Source organism: Eutrigla gurnardus, assembly GCF_963514095.1.
Source record: "Eutrigla gurnardus genome assembly, chromosome: 21".
In the NCBI taxonomy this organism is placed as follows: domain Eukaryota; kingdom Metazoa; phylum Chordata; class Actinopteri; order Perciformes; family Triglidae; genus Eutrigla; species Eutrigla gurnardus.
Genome location: NC_139932.1, coordinates 1,737,643 through 1,762,937, shown reverse-complemented (window position 1 = coordinate 1,762,937; position 25,295 = coordinate 1,737,643). Strand labels below are relative to the sequence as shown.

Below are 25,295 nucleotides of genomic sequence, written 5' to 3'. Positions count from 1 at the left end.
CACTCGGGTAGAATGGCGATATCTTTTTGAAGTTCTACAACAGTTTGGCCTGGGGAACAGGTTTATTTATTGGATTCGACTTCTGTATACCAACCCTCAAGCAAGTGTCCACACAAATAATTCCCGTTCTAAATATTTCACATTATCATGTGGTACTAGACAGGGCTGTCCCCTCTCCCCCTTACTTTTCGCTTTGGCCATAGAGCCCCTCTCCATTGCTTTAAGATCTCTCCCCCACTTTCACGGCATTCCTCGTTCTGGCATTGACTTAAAATTGTCTCTCTATGCTGACGACCTTCTTTTGTATATATCGGACCCCCTGACTACTATTCCGCCAATTTTATCATTACTGGAGAGATTTGGCTCTTTCTCAGGTTATAAAGTTAATCTACTTAAAAGTGAATGCTATCCTATAAACACCCTAGCTTTACAACTCCAACAGTCCGATATTCCTTTTAAGCTCAGCCCCTCAGGGTTTAAATATTTAGGGATTAATGTGACCCGCACCTTGCCTTCTCTCTATTCTGCCAATTATGTCCCTTTGGTTACCCAGCTTGGACTAGATTTCAAGCGGTGGAATTCTCTTCCTCTGTCATTGATAGGTAGGATTAATGTGGTAAAAATGAATGTCTTGCCAAGATTTCTTTTTCTTTTTCAGTGCACTCCTTTATTTTTGCCTAAAAAGTTTTTTAAGTCATTGGATGAGACTATTACTTCCTTCTTGTGGGGAGGTAAGACTCCCAGGGTAAAAAAGTCTCTACTGCAAAAATTCACATCTGACGGTGGTCTTGCCTTACCAAATGTTCTTCTATATTATTGGTCAGCGCAAATACATAAATTAACTTATTGGCTTCAATCTCCTGATCTATTATGGTGTAAGCTTGAGACCCAGTCGTGTTTCTCCTCTACACTACCGGCTTTACTCACATCTGCATTGCCCATTAACCCTTCTAGTTTCACTAAGAATCCTATTGTGCTATATACACTGAGGATTTGGTTCCAATTTAGGCGCCATTTTAAGTTTTCTTCTGCATCCACTCTGATGCCCATAGTGAACAATCATCTATTTCCCCCATCTGTTGGGAATATCTCCTACATCTTATGGCAAAACCGAGGCATTAAAGTTTTTAGAGACCTTTATAAAGACGGCACTTTTGCTACTTTTTCAGACTTGTCTAAAGATTTTAATTTACCTACATCCCATTTATTTATGTACTTTCAAATTAGGCATTGTGCCTCTTCTCTTTTTTCATGTTATCCTTTGCTCTCTATTAACCAGCCATGGGAAGACCTTTTGACCTTAAAACCCCAACAGAAATCACTAATATCTAAGATTTATGACAAACTCATGGCTCTGGAAAATGATTCAGCTGTCAAAAGCAAAAGTGCTTGGGAGAGTGAACTTGGGATAAATCTGACAGATCAATGGTGGGATAAAGCTGTGCATAGTATACGCTCATCTTCTCCTTGTGCCAGGCTGCAGTTTATTCAGTTTAAAGTGTTACATAGAGTCCATTTCACCAAAGCTAGACTGTCTAAAATGTATCCAAATGTTTTGGACCAATGTGACCGATGCCATGCCTCCTCATGTAACTTTAGTCATATGTTTTTTTACTGTCCCAGATTACTTAAATTTTGGACTGACTTTTTTGTGATTTTGTCGGGGGTTCTTGGGGTTCAAATAAGGACAGACCCCTTGATTGCTATATTTGGGACCCCAACAGAACGGCTCCGTGTTGGCTCTTTGCAATCGGAGGTGCTAGCCTTCACTTCCCTTCTGGCACGACGCCGAATCTTGCTAATGTGGAAGTCTCCCAATCCCCCATCCATATCGGTCTGGCTCAAGGACGTTATGTTCTTTATTAGATTAGAAAAAATAACCCTGTCGGTAAAAGGCTGCTCCACTAAATTTACAAAAAAATGGAATTCTTTTATATCTTACTTTAACTCATTATCAGCCCTGCCCCAGGACTAATCCCCCTGACCCCCCCCTTTTTTTTTTTTAATATATATATATATTTTTTATTATTATTTTTTTTTTCTCTCTCTCTCTCTCATTACTTTCTTTGAACTATTTATTTTGTGTTATAAGTTTGATATTTTGATATTTGTATAATCTATGCTTATTTTCATTGTTAAAATTTGCAATGTATACTCATGACGAGACAATTGTTCCTTGTGGGTGTTTTTGTTGTGTTTATAAAAAGAAAAAACCCAATAAAAATATGAAAAAAAAAATGAAAAAAATACATTCACATCAGGTAATTGGCATAAATCAGTGATTCTGCTTTGACAGAGCATTCTGTAAACACCAGAGATATTTAAAAGAGTCCAAGTCACCTGCTATTTTGTAGAAGCTAATATCAATCAAGAGTCTGGATTTGATTAGGCTGGTACAGACAGGGAGAGGTTCCCCTAACCCTCCATGTTCACCTACCTCTTCCTGCTCACGTACACTGCCATCTTGGCCTGCCCTTAAACACAGTTTTAAAGCTGTCTCTTCTGTTTGTTTTGGCGTGTCTTTTAAAATTGTTTAAGGATGCACCGGGATAGGGGTCTCTGCAGAGTGTCCTTTGGCCCAGTCAACATCCTCTGGAGGAATGGCAGGCGGAATGCAGCGCCCCTGCTGGCCAGATGGGCCGGAAGCTTGATGGCCAGAGAATACTCAGTGAGAGAATACTCAGTGCACCATTTATCTCCAGGACACTCCCAATGTCACTATAGAGAACCTGGATCATGGCTATCAAGCCTGGGTTGAACACAAAGGCAGCCAGAGTCTGCCATAAATACTGGTGTTAAACCTGGTCAAAAGCATTTTCCTGGTCTATGGAAATAAGTTTCTACAGCCAATGAACTGGAGAGGTCCAAACCATCTGGGTTAAGTCTCGAGTGACATTGCAAGTGAACTATTGGCAAATTTACTTGATTTGTGTCTTCCCATAGTCCCACCACTGTTGAATGCTGGGGAAAGCAGGTTTGCTCTCCCTGTGGGAAAACCAAAACAACCTAAAAACAGTTTTGAAAGTCTGGTCTTTTAAAAGGGCAGGTTAAAATGCCAATAGGTGCTTTTTAAACAAACCTTTTTGGTAAAAACAGAGCGAATAAAACATCCTTTAAAACATTTAAACGCTGTTTAAAACAATAGAGGCGGTCCAGTCTGGCCAGAGATAAAAGGTTCCCCATTGTGTGACTCCAGGTGTACCGTCTGTGGTCCCTGTTAAAAACCCTCCACAGGTCAGACAGCTAGAGTTTCTATCAGCTGTCTGATCCTGTAAGATAAAGCAGCATGTGGTTCAGGATGGTTCCTGTCTAGGTTTGGATCAACGGCGCAGTTAAAATCACCCCCTAAATACATTAAATCATCACTACCACAGTCTCTAAAAGCATCACTTTGTTTTGGTTTTCATGAATTGAAGCACTATTGTCCGCTTGTCAGAGGTAGTTCTCCCTTTCTTTTTCTGTCCTTTACTCTACTCTTTTCTTGTACTTCAACATCAGAGCATGAGAGGGAGTCACTATTCACTGGGTCGGCCAAGACCACCAGAGCCCCAGCAACCACATGGGCAGCCGCAGTTCCTACAGGTAGCAAAGCAACCACCGGAGCCACATCTGGCAGCGGAGTGACAGCTAGGGCAGCTCCAGGGGGTTATTTTTGAGTTTGAATGTAGTGTGTTTTACGAAGCCTTATTGACTATGGATGTATAGATGTTGACTACCATTCTGGTTTCCACCCTCCAATAACTTGGGCGTGCCAAATAGTTCCAATAGTGCCCCTGACAGCTTTCAAAATCAGGTCCCCACCTGTAAATTTCACATAGATGTATGCAATTGAGTTCCCTAAACCCTACAGGAAGCAATCCATGAATTTACTGTGAAATAATTTTCTTTCTTTAAATACCTTTTCCTAGAGATTTAACCAAAATTACTTTAAAATTGGTAAGTGCAATCTTAAATCCATCACAATGCTAAATTGTAAAGTATTTGAGTTTCATGAAACACTGCTGCCATGCCGAGATGGACCGTTTGGATTGTTCCAACTACATTGTAGAGTATGCACAACAATTAACAAAGTTGAATAAAAGGATTCAACAAGGGTTGTATTGAAGACTTCAAGACAGGGACAATGGCAATTAGACATTAATCTTGTACAACAAGAAAAAATGCATTATGCCAGGTTGTAGCAAATTGCTATTTTCCACCTGAAGGTGACATCATGGCAGTTCAGCTGAGAATAGTAGCAACCCCTGACCACTCCCCAGACAGACTGCTTGCAGCTTTAATTTGCTTTCTCCTTTGTGTACTGCACTGTGTCATCCGGTAATTTGTGGTCCAATTAACAATTTCTTCTGGGCTCTTGGCTAGCTGTAACTCACCTGCAGATAGACTTTCATTTAAACAATCATGTCACTTTGTTCTTGGTGGACCAATATTAACGAATGAGAGACAAATGAACAAGACAAAAAGGAGAGAACTGACCGTACACAGGCTGTTAGGTCAAAGATCTCGTCATCATCGCTAAGACCAGAGAATGGGCTATGTTCCTCACAGCCCGGGTTGATCTTACAACTAATCACGTTGTAGAATGTTTTTTTTGTTGTGCACAAATCAAAATGTGGGAATTAATTAATTAAATGGAGGCCACATATTATATTTTGGAGCGCTTCTCTCGGAAGCCGCTGTTTAAGACAGCTTTGCTGCTTCCTCTGACTTCAGCTTGGAGCATAATGTGAACTAACCGGCCTGTTGGTGCTTCCCAGTTGCTTGCTGCTTTGTGCTTACAGAAGCGCAGCTAATTTTAGACCTCCTTTATTCCTAATAACTTAAGGAATTCGTTCAGGTCCAGGGTTATAAAGTTGGATGCATTTTGTCTTTCACCCCATGCAGGAGAAAGGGAGGAAAGTTACACCTGCCTTAGCCAGTGTGTCCTTTGGCATGTTATGTTGAACTCACAGCCCCCCATCAGTCACACTTAACAGCTTTTTGTGGGCATCGGTAATTGCCTGTAAAGCTCTATCCGAGGAATACATGAAAGGATGGCTTTGTGAGGCAATCCGAAATCGAGCGGACCCAACAGGGCCGTCCAAGAAAACAAGACTGAAACCGATTACCCGTTGCCCACACAGACGCCCAGAAATGGAAGTGCCATGATTTTTGGAGAAGCACTGCCCTTCAGTGCCCATGTTAACCAATTGGACTATTCACACACAAGGAGGTACGCAGTCACCTCACGAACTTCAGCAATAGGTGCGGCATCTGATTTATTCTGTCCACATGCAACAAGCAAATCTAGCAAGAAAACACACTGATAATCCACTATAAAAGATAAAACATATGATATAAAGGATTTAATGCTCATAAATGATAATATATGCACACTTTTAACTATCCCCCAGTGGAGTTTAGATTCCCAGGATTCACAAATTAAAATCAATCCACTTTGTCCTTGTGTCACTCCTATGCAGACTGTTTTTCAATTCAATTCAATTTTATTTATAGTGTCATATCACAACAGAAGGCATCTCCGGACACTTAACACATTGAGCAGGACTAGAATACGCTCAAGATTTCCAGAGTCAATACAATTTCAAAGTCCCAACATCACTGTTTCTACAAACGTGTGAAAGAATGGGTTCGCTCTCAGGAGCTCAGTGAATTCCAATGTGGTACTGTAATAGGATGCCACCTGTGCAACAAGTCCAGTCGTGGAATTTCCTCCCTCCTAAATATTCCACAGTCAACTGTCAGTGGGATTATAACAAAGTGGAAGTGATTGGGAATGACAGCAACTCAGCCAAGAAGTGGTAGACCAAGGAAAATGACGGAGCGGGGTCAGGTGCACAGATGTCACCAACTATCTGCAGAGTCAATCACTACAGACCTCCAAACTTCATGTGGCCTTCAGATTAGCTCAAGAACAGCGTAGAGAGCTTCATGGAATGGGTTTCCATGGCGATCAGCTGCATCCAAGCCGTACATCAGCAAGTGCAATGCAAAGCGTCGGATGCAGTGGTGTAAAGCATGCCGCCACTGGACTCTAGATCAGTGGAGACGCGTTCTCTGGAGTGACCAACCACGCTTCTCCATCTGGCAATCTGATGGACGAGTCTGGGTTTGGCGGTTGCCAGGACAACGGTACTTGTCTGACTACATTGTGCCACGTGTAAAGTTTGGTGGAGGGGGATTATGGTGTGGGGGTGTTATTCAGGAGCTGGGCGTGGCCCCTTAGTTCCAGTGAAAGGAACTCTGAATGCTTCAGCATACCAAGAGATGTTGGACAATTCCATGCTCCCAACTTTGTGGAACAGTTTGGGGATGGCCCCTTCCTGTTCCAACATGACCATAAAGACATGGAGGAGAGAGTTTGGTGTGGATGAACTTGACTGGCCTGCACAGAGTCCTGACCTCAACCTGATAGAATACCTTTGGGATAAATTAGAGTGGAGACTGAGAGCCAGGCCTTCCCTCCAACATCAGTGTTTGACCTCACAAATACACTTCTGGAAGAATGGTCAAAAAGTCCCATAAACACACTCCTAAACCTTGTGGAAAGCCTTCCAGAAGAGATGAAGCTTTTTATAACTGCAAAGGGCGGACCGACGTCATATTAAACCCTATGGATTAAGAATGGGATGTTACTTAAGTTCATACGTGAGTCGAGGCAGGTGAGCGAATACTTTTGGCAATATGGTGTATGTCTAAACAGAGAGTGAGCACAACAAGAAGACACACATAAGCAGAGAGATAGACAGAGATCATCTCTGTTTCTGGTGTGAACCCAGCATAAAAGGGACGCACACAAACACGAACCTAGACCATGTAAGTCTTGTCAACTATAGAGAAGTTACTGCCAAATATATCCAATGCACTTCTACAAAGTTTCCAAACAATAATCTATGTGTGTGTGTGTGTGTGTGTGTGTGTGTGTGTGTGGACTTCTTTCCTCCATTGCACATTCTATATCACTTTCGTTGGACCAATAGGAAGCAACCTCATCTCCCCTGTAACACAGGGCATGAAAGTGCACACAGAAGTGGGTTGACCAGTGTTTGCTGCGGAACTGGACCGCCGTGAGAAAAGGCCCCAAGGGTTGAGAAACAAACGGAAACTCCCTCAAGCAGCAGTTTGAGGGAGTAAAGAGAGTGTGTGAGTGAGACTGACTTTATATATCACCAACTCTTTATTTTTATCAGCTACTCATATTATCATCAAAGAGAGGATTATGTGTGATGATGTTGATGACAATTCGCCGATTTTGAAAAATACAGAGACAAAGAGTGAACTTCCAGGTGTCAAATTCTGTTATGTATTCCAGCGTTGCAGTTCAGGCAGCGCAGAAAGGAGCTCCCTATTTACTCCAGAGATAAGTTCAATTCAAGGAACAAATTCTACATACAAAATGTTCTGTTCAAATGAAGTGGTTGTACTTGTACATTCAGAAGCACAGGCTTCTCCGGCTCAACTGAAGCTCTGATGCATGAAGAGAAACTATATTTTGACAAGGCTGACAAGTATGAGTGGTGTTCTTTCTAGTGCAGAGAAATTGACCAAATATGAACACAGAACTCCACAATTTAGCATTACAAAATTATATTTCTGCAAAGAAAAAATAATTGCAGCATAGTTGAATAAAGACTCATTGAACCAAATATCATCTGAGATGTAAGGCGGAGATACGCAGAAAAAGAGTGCTAAGGGAGCGCAGGACAATGACAAAGCAGTGATAATCATTTAGAATCAACACACCCTTGGAAAATACACACTGTACACTAAACAGTAGGCTATATACAAAAACGCATTTTTCTCCACGGTAAGAGCAGGTGTATGAAATTATCCTGGCTTTAAAATGTTAAGTAATATGGAGGATGGGAATGTGTGTATAATGTGCACCTTTGATTCTCATCAAACAAAATCTTGGAGGAAAACATTGTATGTGTTTGAAGTGTGTTACCAGCTCAATATTTTGCTTTAGATTGACCAGTGAATTCATACAGAAATCCAAGCTGGTTTTGCTATCTTTTTTTTTTTATTTGTTATTTTTTTCACCTTTATAACTAAAGCATATACCTCGGACCTAAAAGGCCCATCAACCTTTGAAAGGGAAGAACAGCGATTGGTTAAAACGCAGAGAACCTTGATACGATCAGGTCCCACAACATCTTCCTCCAGATGTAAATTCTAGAGAATCCACTAAAGGAAATCATCCTATCAGGAGGCAACATGGGAAATGGTTGCATGTCAGACTGTGGGCGGTGCCTGGCATACTCCTCTCTTGTGCAGTGCGTCACTTTTTTGGAGTGTTTTTTAGATGTGCATAAAATAAACAATAATTACATTAAAACATTCTCAAACTTTCAGTGGCAGCCAATCAAATGGAGCAAGAGGCGGGCTTTACTACTTAACCACTTCCTTCCTGTTTTGATGGTGGTAGATGTGGTAAGAATGGACAATGAAAGGTCGATATTAGTGTTAGGATGAACTATATAGATTTTTTATAGATTTTTCCTCCTTCCTCATCCAACAGCAGCACAACATCAAGAGCTCCATGTATGCTTGAATCAACATTTGATTACGTGGTTGAGGGTATCAAGGGGCGTTTTTGTGATGGGAGCCTTCAACACTTTCCAGCTACTAATTTTTCTGATCTTACCTGCAGTGAGGAGAGGCAGTGCAGGCAGAGAGACACCATCACCACAGCCAGCAGCATGGTAGCCACGTGGCGTATGTCACCCAGAGACTCCACCAGGGGAATGCTGCCCACCTGCCAATCATAACACAGCACGCTGGGGGCCAGCAGCAGCCAGGCATTGAAAGACAGCAGGTAAGAATAGGTGAAAATCCTATGGTGAGGGGATAGAGAGAGATGGGGGATATAGAAAAAGAAAGAAGACAGATGTGGGGCAGATAGAGGGAGGGAAGAAAAGAAAGAGAAACAAATTAATCACAAATTGATTCTATCAATGTTCAAACCTAACAAAAGTTTAGAGTGTTTCCCAGAGTATAAAACAAACAGGACGATGTCCAAGGTTAAATATTGCCTCGGAGTCATTTTCAAACATGACATAGAGGCTACGTTCACACCGCAGGTCTTAATGCACAATTCCGATTTATGGCTCAAATCCGATTTTTTGTTTGGCTGTTCACATTACCTCTTTAAATGCGGCCTGTCTACGGATTGCTGTGTGAACAGCTCACGCTCCTGAAGTGACCCGCATGCGCAGTTGATCATTGATGACATCACGCCACAGCGATGTTTACGGAAGCGAACATGGCAACGGCAACCGGTAACGTGGGACTGTATGGCATTGGCTTCATGCTAAAAACAGTGTGTGGCGGCAGCCGGCAAATTTGTGAGCGGGTGATTGCACGAAGGAGGAAGAGGAATTTGGCTCCCGCCCGCTTTTCAATCAACTTTATTTGTCATTCATTTACAAAACAGTGCAGCGCGGGTCAGAATGACGTCAAAGTCGCATTAAATGCGACCTGGCTGTTCAGACTGCGGTCGCATTCAAAAAAATCCGATACGTATCCGATTCAGTACCACATTTAAATGTGGCCTGAATCTGATTAGAAAATGTCAGATTCAATGCGACTTGTGCTGTTCACATTGTCAAAAGCAAATCAGATATGGGTCACATATGAGCGAAAAAATCAGTTTCAGGTCACTTGTAACTGCGTTGTGAACGTAGCCTTAGGGTCCACTGGGCCAAGTTACAGAATGCATTGGATGATAAAATGCTGCTGAGTCGTGTTGCAGCTACATTTGCTCATACTTTTCATTTTTCTACATTTCTCTCACTAGGTTCAAGACCTGCATGGGTGTCTGGAGTACTGATTGTGGCAGCTATCTTCTTTGGTTGAAAAAGCCAGGCAGGCTCAGACAGGGTGGCGTTTGTTGTGAGGAAGGAGTTGGAGTAAAGGGCAAAGAGATAGAACATGGGCAAAGTTGGGTACGTCAGTATGGCAATGGAGGAAAAACTCACATAAACACACTCACAAAAGAAACATTTTCTTGTGATATTCAGCTAGCAGCTTTTTGGGTCTGTCTGATCTTGAGGTCTCCGGAAACAGGTCCTGGTTGGTCAGAAGCACTGCAGCAGCCATGGTTTCCAAAACAAAAACTATGGAGTTCAGGAAGACTATGGAGAGGGACTTTCGGTTTTCCTCAAGTAAGTTCTGGCAAACGACTCAGAAAGGAAAAGCAGGGCTTGTCTCAGGCTGTGTTCAGCAGGAGAGGAGAACTGGGGCAGGATACTGGGGATATTGTTGAGCAGTGGAAAGAGCACTTTGAGAAACTCTGGAAGAGCAACACATCCTCCAAGGAGGAGGCAGAGTTTGAAAACTCACTGGAAGACCCGTCCATATCACTGGCACAGGCCACTGAAGTAGTTAAAAACCTCTTTGGCACACACAGACATACTCACAGACACACACACACACACAACTACAAGGTTGTGCTGGAAGTTATTTAGCATGCAGCAGAAGGTTCTCTAGCTGCTGTCATCTGATGAGTCTGGGCCATAAATTCAATCCTCTGAGCAGATGGGCCAACCAACAAATAATAATAATAAAAGCTGCAGGCAGAGATGGTTGGACCCTCTCACGTATATGCACCAGTACGCAGACGTACTGGTAGGATACTGGTTGATGCAGCTGTGCATGTCTGTGCTAATTGGACGCCATGTACATGAATTAGATGTTATTTCTTGTGTGGAGTGCATAGCATTGGAAATTACACATTGAAATAAGCAATACAAATAGTTGGCAATACATTTCTTCAATCTTGTGATGCACGATGCACAACAGGAGCAGTGAGCCAGCCAACACCAGAGCTTATGTGATTAATTATAGGAAATGCTGCAGTCTATGTCTCTGAGGTAAAGATGAGGAAGAGTCAAACAATACAAGGAAGAAAGGTACAGATGCCAAAGCACGATCACAGGTTCTAATTTAAAAGCAAACTTAATGGACAGAAATACCTTTAGTTTCTTTCCATTTTAATAATGGATCAATGAAGAAACTTAAAACCTGGCCCAATAATACTAATAATTAATAATATGATGTGGCTCCCTGCCAACTGTTCAATAATTACAATAATAACGGTGCTTAGGTTTTTCCTGCCGCAGTTGTTCTGATGATATTCTTTAATATTCTTAAGTCTTGTTTTGAGTATGAAGATGCCTAACAGCTCTAGTGCTAGGGGAGCTAGCACCGACCAAGTTAACCCCACCACCTCGGACAATGCTGCTTTCAGTGCTATAATGATAATAATGCTACTATTTACATATACACTTTTAATTTGTTACAAATTGCAAAGTGCTAATTGTGCTATTGCTTCGTGCTGACATAACATCTGCGCTGGCGACTCTGAAAAAAGACATCTGTGCTCCTGTGGGTACTATAATTGTGACTTTAGTAACATGTTTGAGACCTGAAATTGCATCGGTACGGACTGAGATTCATGGTGACTTAGCAGCAGGAAGGGCTGAAGCTGGGACCTTGGATAACGGAGTTGGAAACGGGAGCAAATCACTGGGCAGATGAGACAACATTCCTGGAGACCAAACTACAAAACCACAAAGCAGGTAGCCTCCCTAACTGAGAAGTGTGATGATCTGGAGGAGAGGTCATGCAGAAATAACATGAGGATCACAGGCGTCACCCAATCAATGTTATGGCGCACCTGCCTTACAGCTGGAAAATGGCTGCTGCTTGATAGAGCACATCATTCCCCTCTGATGCGCCCCCCCAACCTGGAGCAAGACTTCATTGTACAGATGCACTATTTCAGGGTCAAGGAAGGCATTATGCAACACGTGACACAGGCGAGTCCCCTCATCTACAAGGGCCAAAATGTTCTGCTATTCCCTGACTACACTGCTGCTGTGGCCAAGAAGAGATCAGCCTTTGCTGAGGCCAAGGAACTGCATAGAGCCCGATAGATGGATATACTGACAGACAGACACAGTGGTGAATGCAAATGGAATACTGGAGGCTCAGCCAGACATCAGGGAGCAGAAATAATGAGAGAGGAAAATTAAGGTGAGCAGGAAGGACAGAGCGAGGCATATGATAATCTGCTATAAATTTCCCAGGTGGTTTAAGCAGGCTATATTCAAATGCTGTGTTAATGACTGACTGTATGTTTACTGTCTCGTTGATGATGACCAACACTGACAAGGCAAATGTAACGTATACGTGAAATCTTATGTGTGTGCGTGTGTGTGTGTGAGTGTGAGTGTGAGTGTGAGTGTGTGTGTGTGTGTGAGTGTGAGTGTGTGTGTGTGTGTGTGTGTGTGTGTGTGTGTGTGTGAGTGTGTGTGTGTGTGTCACTTGCCTGGTAAGCAGGTGTGGTGAGAAGGAGGCGGGGTTGTCCTGTTCAGAAAAGAGAGGCATGGATCCTCCCATCAGCCACAGCCTGACCGACATGATGATCACCACCTGGAGGAGGAGGAGAAAACACATGTGAGTACACTTACAATCCACCCACCGTTTCCTGTTCACTGGCTTAAAGCACGGGACGGTTCTGTGCCTGAGATGTGTTCAGGGGTAAGTAGAAAGAGTGGAGGTGGAGCCTGTCCACAACATGAAGAAATCAATTAATTGAAGGTTAACTGAGCTGACACAAATAACAAACAATAGATAGCCCTTGGCAACCATTTTGTTAAACTGGCAAACTATGGCAACCGCTTTTCACATATTAAATGTTGATACAGCAAATCACAAAACCTGCACTTAAAATAAGACATGTTCAATATGTGTTGCATCAGTGATGTTTAAATATTGTTGTTACATTCACAGCCAGATGGCGTTTCATTCAACAATGGATTGATTTACTCCCATGGACACAGGCATCGATTTTAGAGTAATCACTGCAGCGCTTTTTTAAAGCACGTTTACATGTATGACTGAGCTGACGCTTGGCTGAGCCAAACTTTATTAATAAAGTAGGTCTAATTTATGAATAAAAATACAGTCTTTCTTATAGCTGTTAACAACATATCCTTGCTACATAACAGTAAGAAAGACTAAGAAATATCTCATTTTGAATCTCAAATGGCCTGGCGCCAGAGTTAAGTGCTGGAGAAGTTTAAACCTTGCGTTTATGAAAGCTGACTGGTCTCTGACAGACCATCTACAGTGTACAATCACAAAATGGAAGCCAGGATTGAAGTAAGTATTACTGTACATGAGACAAACAGGGCCGGACAGCAGGATATTTTCAGCTGTATTATCATGCTACAATAATAAAAAATTAAAAAAAAATCCAACCAACATTGACCAAAGGCCCCCTGGAAGGTAGAAAAACACACACTATCATCATCAATCATAAAAAAATCGGTATTTTATGTTGGAAAATGGCAGCAATGGTTACTTTTTTTTTACAATCAGCATCAAAACACACAGAGCCACCAGTATGGTGCTTTTAAATGAAAGGGGGAAAAAGAAGTACTCACATAGCCAGAGATAAGGCAGGCCCGTTTGATGAAGGGGCTGCAGATGTGGTTGAGGTCCCTGAATCTTTTGCCAGACAGGTGCCTGTGAGACATGGAGACATACAGAAGGTAATACAGAAGGTCAGTCAGACTTAACTGTGGCCTTAAGTCAGCACTGAGGGTGTATAGTTCTGTACTTTCAGCTAGGAGAAATCTGGACTATGCTTAGTGTTAACCATCAGTATTATCCATATTTAATGTTAAGATTGCATTATTGAAGGAATTACACTCAACAAAAATATAAACGCAACACTTTTGTTTTTGCTCCCATTTTTCATGAGATGGACTTAAAGATCTAAAATTCATTCCAGATACACAATATTACCATTTCTCTCAAACATTGTTCACAAATCAGTCTAAATGTGTGATAGTGAGCACTTCTGCTTTGCTGAGATAATCCATCCCACCTCACAGGTGTGCCACATCAAGATGCTGATCTGACATCATGATTAGTGCACAGGTGTGCCTTAGACTGTCCACAATAAAAGGCCACCCTGAAATGTGCATTTTTTTTGCTTTATTGGGGGTCTGGGGACTCAGAACCAGTCAGTATCTGGTGTGACCACCATTTGCCTCATGCAGTGCAACACATCTTCTTCGCATAGAGTTTATCAGATTGTCAATTGTGGCCTGTGGAATGTTGGTCCACTCCTCTTCAATGGCTGTGCAAAGTTGCTGGATATTAGTGGGAACTGGTACATGCTGTCGTATACGCCGGTCAAGCACATCCCAAACATGCTCAATGGGTGACATGTCCGGTGAGTATGCTGGCCATGCAAGAACTGGGACATTTTCAGCTTCCAAGAATTGTATACAGATCCTTGCAACATGGGGCCGTGCATTATCTTGCTGAAACATGAGGTGATGTTCATGGATCTATGGCACAACAATGGGCCTCAGGATCTCATCACGGTATCTCTGTGCATTCAAAATGCCATCAATAAAATGCACCTGTGTTCTTCGTCCATAACAGATGCCTGCCCATACCATAACCCCACCACCACCATGGGCCACTCGATCCACAACATTGACATCAGCAAAGCGCTCACCCACACGACGCCACACACGCTGTCTGCCATCTGCCCTGAACAATGTAAACCGAGATTCATCCGTGAAGAGAACACCTCTCCAACGTGCCAGACGCCATCGAATGTGAGCATTTGCCCACTCAAGTCTGTTACGGCGACGAGCTGGAGTCAGGTCAAGACCCCGATGAGGACGACGAGCATGCAGTTGAGCTTCCCTGAGACGGTTTCTGACAGTTTGTGCAGAAATTGTTTGGTTATGCAAACCAATTGTTTCAGCAGCTGTCTGAGTGGCTGGTCTCAGACGATCTTGGAGGTGAACCTGCTGGATGTGGAGGTCCTGGGCTGGTGTGGTTACACGTGGTCTGCGGTTGTGAGGCCGGTTGGATGTACTGCCATATTCTCTGAAACGCCTTTGGAGACGGCTTATGGTGGAGAAATGAACATTCAATGCACGAGCAACAGATCTGGTTGACATTCCTGCTGTCAGCATGCCAATTGCACGCTCCCTCAATGCTTGTGGCATCTGTGGCATTTTGCTGTGAGACAAAACTGCACATTTCAGAGTGGCCTTTTATTGTGGGCAGTATAAGGTACACCTGTGCACTAATCATGATGTCAGATCAGCATCTTGATGTGGCACACCTGTGAGGTGGGATGGATTATCTCAGCAAAGCAGAAGTGCTCACTATCACACATTTAGACAGATTTGTGAACAATGTTTGAGAGAAATGGTAATATTGTGTATCTGGAATGAATTTTAGATCTTTAAGTCCATCTCATGAAAAATGGGAGCAAAAACAAAAGTGTTGCGTTTATATTTTTGTTGAGTGTATATTATCGCATACAAATCAGAAAAGTTTGTTACAACATTAAAAAACTGAAGGTATTGAAAGTTAAAATTATACTCTGGAAATCGTGCTCATCATGCACACGTTCAACCGGCTCGCAGAAGTAGCAAGGATGCCCAATTTCAAGTAAAGTGTGATTTCATTGTTTCCAAAGATGATGAAAGGTTCTTTCGAAAAAGTTGGAGTGGATGAAAAAGTGCTCATTAGCCTTGGCGACTGATATAAGATAAGTCACTGTTATAACTGTTGGTGAACTGGTGCTGGCTGCTCCAGCTCAGGAACACTTAAGGTGGGCTGACCTTTAAGGTGGACCAGAACTATTCTCCTTTAAGTGACAAGCTTCTCCTCTGAGTCTCTTAGCTTTGTTATCTTAAACTGTACAACTGACAGTAGGTTAAACAGTTTATTATAAATATCCATATTGCAAATACTGCTCTGTTTGTATCAGGAAAACACAAAATATTTTCAAAGTTATTGTTAGATCTGTAATGGTATTATGAAGTACTCATATCAGTTCTTGGTATCTGCAAGTACTATTTGTAGAGGCTTCAGATTCTGGTGCATATACACACACTATATAATAATAATTGTGACTTCTCGCCATGAACAGAGATTTCCCCGTCCTCAATACAGTTTGTGTGCATCAGTGTTTGCAGTGTAAAATTGAATAAGGTTCAGCCTCAGTGTTTTAACAGTCATTCATCACCACTCATGTTGTACAATGTGTAATCTAGAAGCAGGTTCTGGATGCACTTGTATGTACGGCTGCTTCCAGTTTACGTAAGTGGTCCTGGTGGTGTTTGCCGCTAACATCAAGTTCAAGAGATTGAGCTACGTGAAAATGTTGCTTAGCTTTTGCTGTGAACGCAGCATTAGAGCTTCGTGAACGTGAACAAACAGATGTGCTCTTATGTGATCAGATGGCAGTTCTGCCCCTATTGGCCTTCTCTCAACCTGTCCTGTCCTTCCATCTTACCTCAGTACCATTTTATACATTTTCTTTAAAAGGACAGTGGGTAACATTTTAAGTAATTATTATGAATTAGCTAAAATCAATATCTTCATTCATAAAGAGGTCCTCATAAGTGTATAATTACCTCAATAATCTGATTTATACTCGTAAACAAAGAATTTCTTGTCTGTATTTATATTTGACGGGGAAATCCTCAGGAGGCTTCCATGTTGTTCCACCATTTTGAAGACTATAACCTCCGGAGAGGGACATGACGCCTAAACGTGATGTTGTTTCAGAGCCAGCGTGAATGAAAGGAGATCACATCAGCGAGAGGCGCTTCCACATGGGCAGGACCGGCTCTCAACCCAGCGGACAGCGACTTTTTATCCACCAGTGATGCATTAATCCCGCGGATCCCATGCACTTTAGTCACATTCGTTTGTGTTTGTTGTGTGTCTAGTTGTTAGCTGATGCTATAGGCTACAACGTAGTAATGGAAGGCTACTAAAAATAAACCAATAAAAACATGGCAACATAAATCACTATCTTGCTGGAGGAGTAATTACTGTTTGAAATATCAACCTCATCACCTGAAAGAATACTGGTGAAGTGGTGTTGGACGACATGTTGTCATAGCTTCTTGGTACATAACGGCTACCGTAGTTGCAACAAAGCGATGCGCCACAGAGCACTATTCTTTGAATGCAAAATACAATTTCACCACTAGATGGGAGTAATTCCTACACACTGTCCCTTTAAGTAACCAGTCTGCATGTTACCTTTGTGTGTGTGTGTGTGTGTGTGTGTGTGTGTGTGTGTCGTAGGGATTAAACGGTTACTAGGTTTCACAGTAAAAATTGACAGTGGTTAGTTCTACATTGCTCAATGGCCATGGGTAATTACATGTTAGTACTGATAGGAGTGTTGTATAGTAGTAAATAGTTACTTGAGGCTTAATACCCATCCCCATTACTGCTGCTGAGTATAGGAATGTCTCTGGATGTCTAAGGGACAGACTACGTGCGACAGAAAGACAAGCATTCTGGGTAGTATTTTGCTGGGTAAGGGTGCAAAGAAAATGTAAGAGGAAAAAGATTTTAATTAGGGAATGCTTGAAAAAGATCAAAAGATGGATGAATGTAGTTGGAGAAGCATACTAATGAGCAGAGAAAGCAGAGACAGAGTAACTAGACTCACATACAACGGACTGCAGGGTCACAGTCTTAAATAGCACTTGGCTCACGAACAAAACCAAGCAAAGCTAAACACACTACAAAACTAAATAGCTAGGGTTAGGTAACAAAACTACTTGGTTAGGTTTAGGTTTAGGTTTTGGGCTTAGCAAGGTAACATCAGGGTTAACTCTGGGTTTTCCGAACCCGGGCCGCTGCAGTGAGGACTTTAGCTTCAGTACATTAGGCGCCAACTCTACCACTGAGTTATCACCCACAACTCATTAAGCCTGCCCGGCTATCCTCCATGAGTTCAAGAGCGTTCAGCCGTACAGCCCCCCCATCTCTGGAATTATCTCCCACAAGCCATTCGTGACACTTACTTTCTTCCCACTTTCAAGTCCCGTCTAAAAACCAACCTCTTTAGTGACTTACTCTTTGTAATTTTTAGTATTTACTTGTTATTCTATTAGTCTTTTGTTGTTTAGTGCTTTGTATTTAAGTTAAGTCTGTTTTTACTGTTTTGTACCTGTGTTTATTGTTATTATCTGTACATGTAAGGTGTCATTGAGTGTCCTGAAAGGCGCTCATAATTAAAATGTATTATTATTATTATTATTATTATTTATACTTATTTAAAAAGAAAATATTTCAAATTGAAAGCTGGTTGATGACCGTTTGCTGACAAGTATATAACTAGCATATAAAGGGATTTTTTTTAATTTTTTTATTTAAATTGGAGTCTGGTGCAGTGCTCACTCCACATTAAATTCACCACAGCTACATTACATCACTTCCTCCAAACCTTCTCTGGTGTAGCTCAGATTGAAACGGGTTCGCCTGTCGTGTGTGTCTGTGTGTGTGTGTGTGTGTGTGTGTGTGCGTGTGATTGTATAAGCGGTGCATGAATATAGAGGAAACACTGTCCATACTTTGGATCACATGTTGAAACATTTCAACATGTTGCTTGGTGAATGTTTGTCTTGTTTTCTCTGCTTCTATGGCAACGGAGGAACTACCGTAAGCAGGGTTTTTCACAAGTGCATGCAATGTGCAGCTGGATGAAAATAGTAGCCAGCCAAGGTTCCAGGTGGAGCTGCATTTCTATCATGCTTTTCTAGTCTTTCCGGGAACTCAAGGCCCTTTACACTACATCCAGTCTAAGTTTACCCATCCACACATATTCATACGCTAAACATTCATACGCCCCACAGGATCTAATTAAATCTGGCTCTTTCACACACTTTCACATGCCGATTTCACAGCATTTGAGTGGAAATTTGGGGTTGAGTAGCTTGGCCAAGGACACTTCAGCATACAGACTAGAGGAGCTGGGAATCGAACCACCGATCTTCTGATTGGAGTACAGCTCTCTCTGACTCTGAGCCACAGTGGGTGGGGGAGACAGATATGAAGTGATGAATTTTGACGTTTAAATGTTATCTAATTTTTACAATTTAATTTATTGTGTTAAATAATAAATATACAGTGACTGCTATCCACTGGTTGTAAACTGCTATTGCAATCATATATAGCCGATCAAACTATGTATATCAGCTGATATTAAGCCCTGATCAACTAATTGGCGGCTGCACATGTAACCTGATCATAATGCAGCAATAAAGTCCATGAAAGCCAACCGAATATAAAAGAAGATACATTTACAACACAAAAGATTAAAACTAGGTGGAGACAATGGAGCACTGGAGTGAAGGGAACGTGACTGTGTGTTTCATCAATTTGCATTATTTTCTAAAGCAAAATTAACTCAAACTGACACCCCTACTATATACTATAAGCTTTTTAAGTCAACTATAGACTAAATGCCAACTTTCTGAGCTCAACTTCCTTTTACACTATAGAGATGACCTCTGGTGGCACATGCCGTGTACTACAACACATCACATCCATTAAACATCATAGAAAGAGCAGCATCTGTATTTATGATGGTTGAAAATCATACTGCCTGGATTTCTTAACACCCTGGTATCCCATAATACCACCCAAGCCTAATAGCCAATAAAGAATTACAAATACCTTGCACTCAGTACTTTGCTGCTTATCATTTTATAAATTGCCATTTGAGTCATTTTCTGTATGCAAGCGGTGTGTCATACGTTAATTCAGATTGATATGACAACACCCGTAGCTCTGTCATTTGGATTTCAATTAAAGACTTTGTGTGAACAAGGCGTAGCTATACAGCTACATACATAAAAAGGATGATGGATTAACTCGGAAATCTCATCAAAAGCCAAATATGAGCTGTGCATAATTACAGCTGAGGTTTTCTCCCATTCAGTCCACAACGACTCACTTGGAAAGAGCTGTCCTCCTGAGGACCCAAAAGGACGGTAGAGGGGCATGGAGACAGTGAAGCATTCCTGTACACCCTCTGTACATCCTGTATCCAAGGGGGTTTTCAACCAAACGTGAAGGGAATTTTGAACAGGGTGCTATTGCATACAAAGTGACACTGTGACGCAGAAGCCTACCAGCGTTGAGATTCTCCTTCTGTCGTCACTGAATCAGAAATGGAGAGAAAATATATTGTAGTGGCCTGTGGTCTCCCAGAGCTCTTCAACAGTACCGTACATTTGTACAGAGACCAAACGAAACTGTGTACAAACCATAGACTGCCTTTGGTACAAACAGCAAGGTTGTTCTGTGTCACATGTGAGAGTCCATGCAAATTATTACATTTGAGAAAATGGTAGGATTTCTTAGTTTTGCAGGTATTTGCTTCTAAATAAAAGCATTGCACTAAGTGAATTTTTGACAAAAAAAATGAAGGGGTTTCATCCTCCAGGGACCTCTAAATTATGGTAATCAATCTAAAGATGTTGACATATTCCAAGCTAGACAAACAAAATCTCAACGTCAAAAGCACATATCCTCTGGATATTTTTTTCACCTGCTGGAAATCCATCTAACAGTCAAGATGTTTCATTCATAATCCCAACCTACTATCCTATAAATCATATAATAACTCCTTGTAGCAAATCCAGCAAAGATGAATTTGTCAGTGTTAGTTAAACATCCTCCTACTAACCTGACTCACACTGACAAAATCATCTTTGCTGTCATATCCATTTACATAGTATTTGTTCTGGCAGGTGTCCATGCTTAGTCTGTGTTAAAGCCTGAGGAAGGAGGGCAGATTTTGTGGTTGTTGATCATCTTGTTTGAATTGAGTTAGATCCTGCTGAACCTCCCTATCAACACCTTACAGGCTTCCTCCTATAAGTCATTAACGAGAGACTGACAAACAGCAGGATACTACAACACTCAGTGTTGAGCTTTCTTCTATCATCTATGCAGCATGTCTTTATTCTGAGTGCTATGAGTCAGATACGTCTTCATATGTTGGCCTTTGGAATATGTTATGAGACATTATGGGAATAATTACAATTGTTTGAGTAGTTTAGTTATGAAAGGTGTGCTTTCATGTTTACCCCCATGCCCATCTGAATGGACAAACATCTTACTGTGTAATCCATCTCCAGTAACTCCGCGTCTGTGCCAACGCAATCATCAATAACATTTATGGGCTTTTCTTCACGCATATTAACATTCCATCTGCACTTGATGAAAAGGCTCACAAGCTGTGACACGATCATAGAAAATAGGAATCATCCATCTGTTTTACTGAGGCCTCCACAGGGAGGGTGTCATAGTAACTTGCAATATGGGTGAGAATTACAATAATTCAATTACTGAAAAGATCTTTAATCTTTGCATTTTATCCATCCAATGTAACCCTTCCTTGCAGCTTCAGTTACACTGTACATGTGCCGTAGCCCATAGCTCAAGGCCCAAGAGACCCAATTTAGCGGACGTATACTTCTGACAATGGGTCCTTCATGGTCTACGTCAGCCTGGTCCTTTAAAGACCGCAAAGTCCGAACCGAGCGGTTTCCTGTTTGCGTCACATTTGCCGCTGCCATCGCCTAGTAACCAGCTGCAGTTGACAACAAAGAGCAAAGAAGGGGTAACTAACGTTTTCTGATTAAAATAGAGCCAGAGATCACACAGAACCTGCGCCCACACACATGGGCAGTAAGTAACAAACCCCCTTTCTCTTTACATTTACATTTCGGGCATTTAGCAGCCGCTTTTGTCCAAAGGGACTTACAATAAGTACATTTGGCAAAAGAAAGAAACCACAACATATTGCCGATAAAGTAAGAGCGAAAAAATAGAAACAAGTGTTCGGTCCTCGTCTGAGTAAAGTATTAGCTGTTCAGCAAACATACCTAAAGAACAACAGTGCTATGTCAAAGTACTATATGTAAGAACATAGAAGTGCTATTTGGGGGGGTTAGTGGTTCATGCTATGCAGAGTCGAGGTGAAGTCTGAACAGTTGAGTCTACTCTGCTGTCCTGACATTGGTCGGGAGTTCGTTCCACCACTGAGGACCAGAACAGAAAAGAGTCTGGACTTTGCTGAGCAACATTTGTTTGAGTTCAGCGATGATGGTACCAGCCGGCCAGCTGAAGTAGAGGAGCGAAGTGCTTGCGTCGGGGCGCGTGGTTTGACCAGTGTTTGAAGGTCTTTTGAAGTATTTAAAGAAAAAACATAACTGTTTGTCTTTTTAGAAACACTTAACAGATCTATAAGTCTAAAGCTGCAACATTAATGACTAGAGTTTTATAGTAGAAAGGTATTTGTTCTCTAGTCCATTTAGCCTGTCACCATACACCTTCACTGAGAGCCCTCAGCAGCAGCTGTTCCTTGGTAGCCGACCACATGATCTGGTTCCAGAGTGGATGAGCTCCTTGACCCTGCTGATTTCGAGGCAGAATCTTATCTCTGTGACTGGTTTGGTGGACTTGACAGCATCAAGAAGAGAGTGATTGTCACACACAATGGGCAAATTGTTATGTGTGCAATCACGTATGGTAAGCTCTAAGTGCAAGTGCCAAAGTCTCTGCTGCTATAGTGCTTCAGAAAACTATCCTGCTAGCATATTGGTGAAAATCTTCCTTTCTCTCCGATCAGCATGATGAGGTGTCTACCTGGATTGCCTCTGTCTAGAAGGTTTTACATTGAGGAATCACTGAACACCCCCTATTTAAGGAAGCTGTCTTTTCCCAAGAGCTGAAACCTCAAGGTCACCTCTTTAGATTTCAGTTTTGTGACAAGTTTGTTTTGTTGTTGTTTGACTTTAGCATGTCAGCTTCAATGTCTGTTAGAGGTGTCTCTTGCTGTGTGGCTCCGCTGGGGTCCATTGGAATAGGTTGCAGATTCTTGTGTACATACATTGCTGTACCTGTATCTCATCCTCGAAAGAGTGAACCTCTCATCCTCGAAAGAGTGAACCTGACTGCTGTGGAGAATGTTTCTGAACCACCCCATATGAAGTCATCCACATGACTCCAACCTCATTGCAGGTGTCATCCAGCCAGTCGAACACTGCTGGGCACAGTGGCTCCCAAAATCTTTCACTCTTTTGTACCAATACAGAAAATGATGAAATACCAATCTGCCTCTCACCAAAGACATCCTGCTTGGAGAGTTTTGGATGTCAGCAACACACCAGTATTCCCACACACTCCAAAGGCCACATTCTGGACTTAATCTGCTGCTCTGGTGTCACCCCTCTCAACATTACAGCTGATGAACTGCCCATAACTGACCACTTTCTCCTCTCATTTACAGTGAAACTCACTCTCTCCATCTTTAAAACACCACGCCTCATTTCATTCCAGAACATGAAGAACATTAACCCCGCAACCCTCACTTCAAGTATCCACTCCGCCTCCCTGACATCAACCACCTATCCACCCCTGATGACCTGGTCTCTCATTACAACACTGGACTCCATAATATTCTTAATTCTCTTGCAACGTTAAAAAACAGATCTGTTTCTTTCACCGTCTCCGCCCCTTGGTTCACCCCCAATCTCCGTCTCCTGAAAGACAAAGGTAGTTTGAAAGCCAACTTGAAAGACTCCATCGTAAAACCAGTCTCACTATCCACAAAGAAATGTACTGTAATAACCACATCCTACGCTATAAGGACTCCATTGCCAGCACCAAAACTCACTACTTCTCCAGTATAATCAATGCCAATGAAGGAAACTCCAAGTCACTATTCTCCCTACTTAACAATATCACCAAACCCCAGGATTCTCTCCCCCCTCACTTACACACAACCTCCTTCTGCAACTCCATTATGTCCTTTTTCACTGCAAAAATCAAAAACATTCACCAGAACCTTGGATCAGTCCCTCACCCCAGCATCTCAGCCAACTTCCCATTCTCCTCCTTCCAGCTCCCCACTCTCTCAGAAATCACAGAACTCATCCGGAAATCCAAGCCATCCACTTGTCAAGTGGACCCCCTCCCCACACCACACGTTAAAACCTGCCTCCCTTCCCTGGCCCCCCTCATCTCTGCCATCATCCACTCCTCTCTCACCACTGGAACTGTCCCTACATCCTTTAAAACTGCTGCCATTACCCAAGTTCTGAAAAAAGACGGCGCTGACCCCTCCAACTTCAACAAGTTCCGTCCTATCTCCAATTTACCCTTTATCTCCAAAATCCTTGAAAAAACAGTCGCCTCCCAACTCCATTCTCACCTATCCCACAATAACCTGTATGAACAGTTCCAGTCCGGTTTCCGCCCACTCCATAGCACTGAAACAGCACTCATCAGAATCACCAACGGCGTCTTATGGCATCTGACTCTGGACTCCTCACCATCCTCATCCTCCTCGATCTGAGTGCAGCATTCGATCTGTCACACCACCCTCCTCAACAGGCTATCTTCCATTGGCATCACCCACACTCCATTAGACTGGTTCACATCTTATTTCTCAGGCCGCACCCAATTCGTTCAACCGTCACTTCAGGTGTGCCCCAGGACTCTGTCCTGGGGCCCCTCCTCTTTATCATCTACCTCCTTCCCCTCGGCAACATCCTCCGTAAATTTAACATTCACTTCCACTGCTATGCTGATGACAACCAGCTCTACCTCACCACTGAACCCTCGTCCTCCCACCCGCCCAACATCCTCCGTAAATTTAACATTCACTTCCACTGCTATGCTGATGACAACCAGCTCTACCTCACCACTGAACCCTCGTCCTCCCACCCGCCCACCTCCCTCACCGATTGCATCTCTGAAATTAAAACCTGGTTCACCCTTAACTTCCTTAAACAGTAACAAAACCGAGGTTCTCCTCATTGGCACCAAATCCACCTTACCCAAAACCAACAGCTTTTCCCTCACTATTGACAACTCCTCCGTTTCACCCTCCCCCCAGATTAAGAGTCTGGGTGTCATCCTTGATAGCACACTTTCCTTTCAATCCCACATCAATAACATTACCCATTCTGCCTACTTACATCTACGAAACATCAATCGCCTCCGCCCCTCCCTTACCCCCCACGCTGCCGCCATCCTTGTCCACAGCCTCGTCACTTCCCGTCTGGACTACTGCAACTCTCTCCTCTTTGGCCTCCCTCACAAATCCCTCCACAAACTTCAACTGGTCCAGAATTCAGCTGCCCGCATCATCACACGAACCCCCTCCATCCACCACATGACTCCTGTCCTCCAACAGCTCCACTGGCTCCCGGTTCAGTTCTGTATCCAATACAAAGTCCTTCTGGTAACATTCAAGACCATCCACAACCTCGCCCCCCCATATCTGTCCGACCTCCTCCATGTTCTCACTCCCTCCCGCTCCCTCCGATCCTCCCCCTCCATACATCTGTCTGTCCCCTCCGCCCATCTCAGAGCATTCAGCTGCTCTGCTCCCCGTCTCTGGAATTCATTACCACCCCAAC

General features: G+C 42.6%; 1 protein-coding gene across 2 annotated transcripts in view; it reads right to left on the bottom strand.

Annotated features, from left to right (window-relative positions):
• The window catches only part of tmtc1 (transmembrane O-mannosyltransferase targeting cadherins 1), an 85,309-nt gene that overhangs the window by 31,857 nt on the left and 28,157 nt on the right, over nt 1-25,295 (bottom strand). For both annotated transcript variants that reach the window (XR_014599120.1, XM_084038497.1), the window contains exons 5-7: nt 13,455-13,536; nt 12,335-12,438; nt 8,648-8,837 (exon numbers count right to left, since the gene is read on the bottom strand). Coding sequence is in view for 1 of the 2 variants with exons in the window: in XM_084038497.1 (XP_083894623.1) it covers nt 8,648-8,837; nt 12,335-12,438; nt 13,455-13,536 (376 nt within the window). In the remaining variant the exon portion in view is untranslated. The remainder of the gene's footprint in view (nt 1-8,647; nt 8,838-12,334; nt 12,439-13,454; nt 13,537-25,295) is intronic.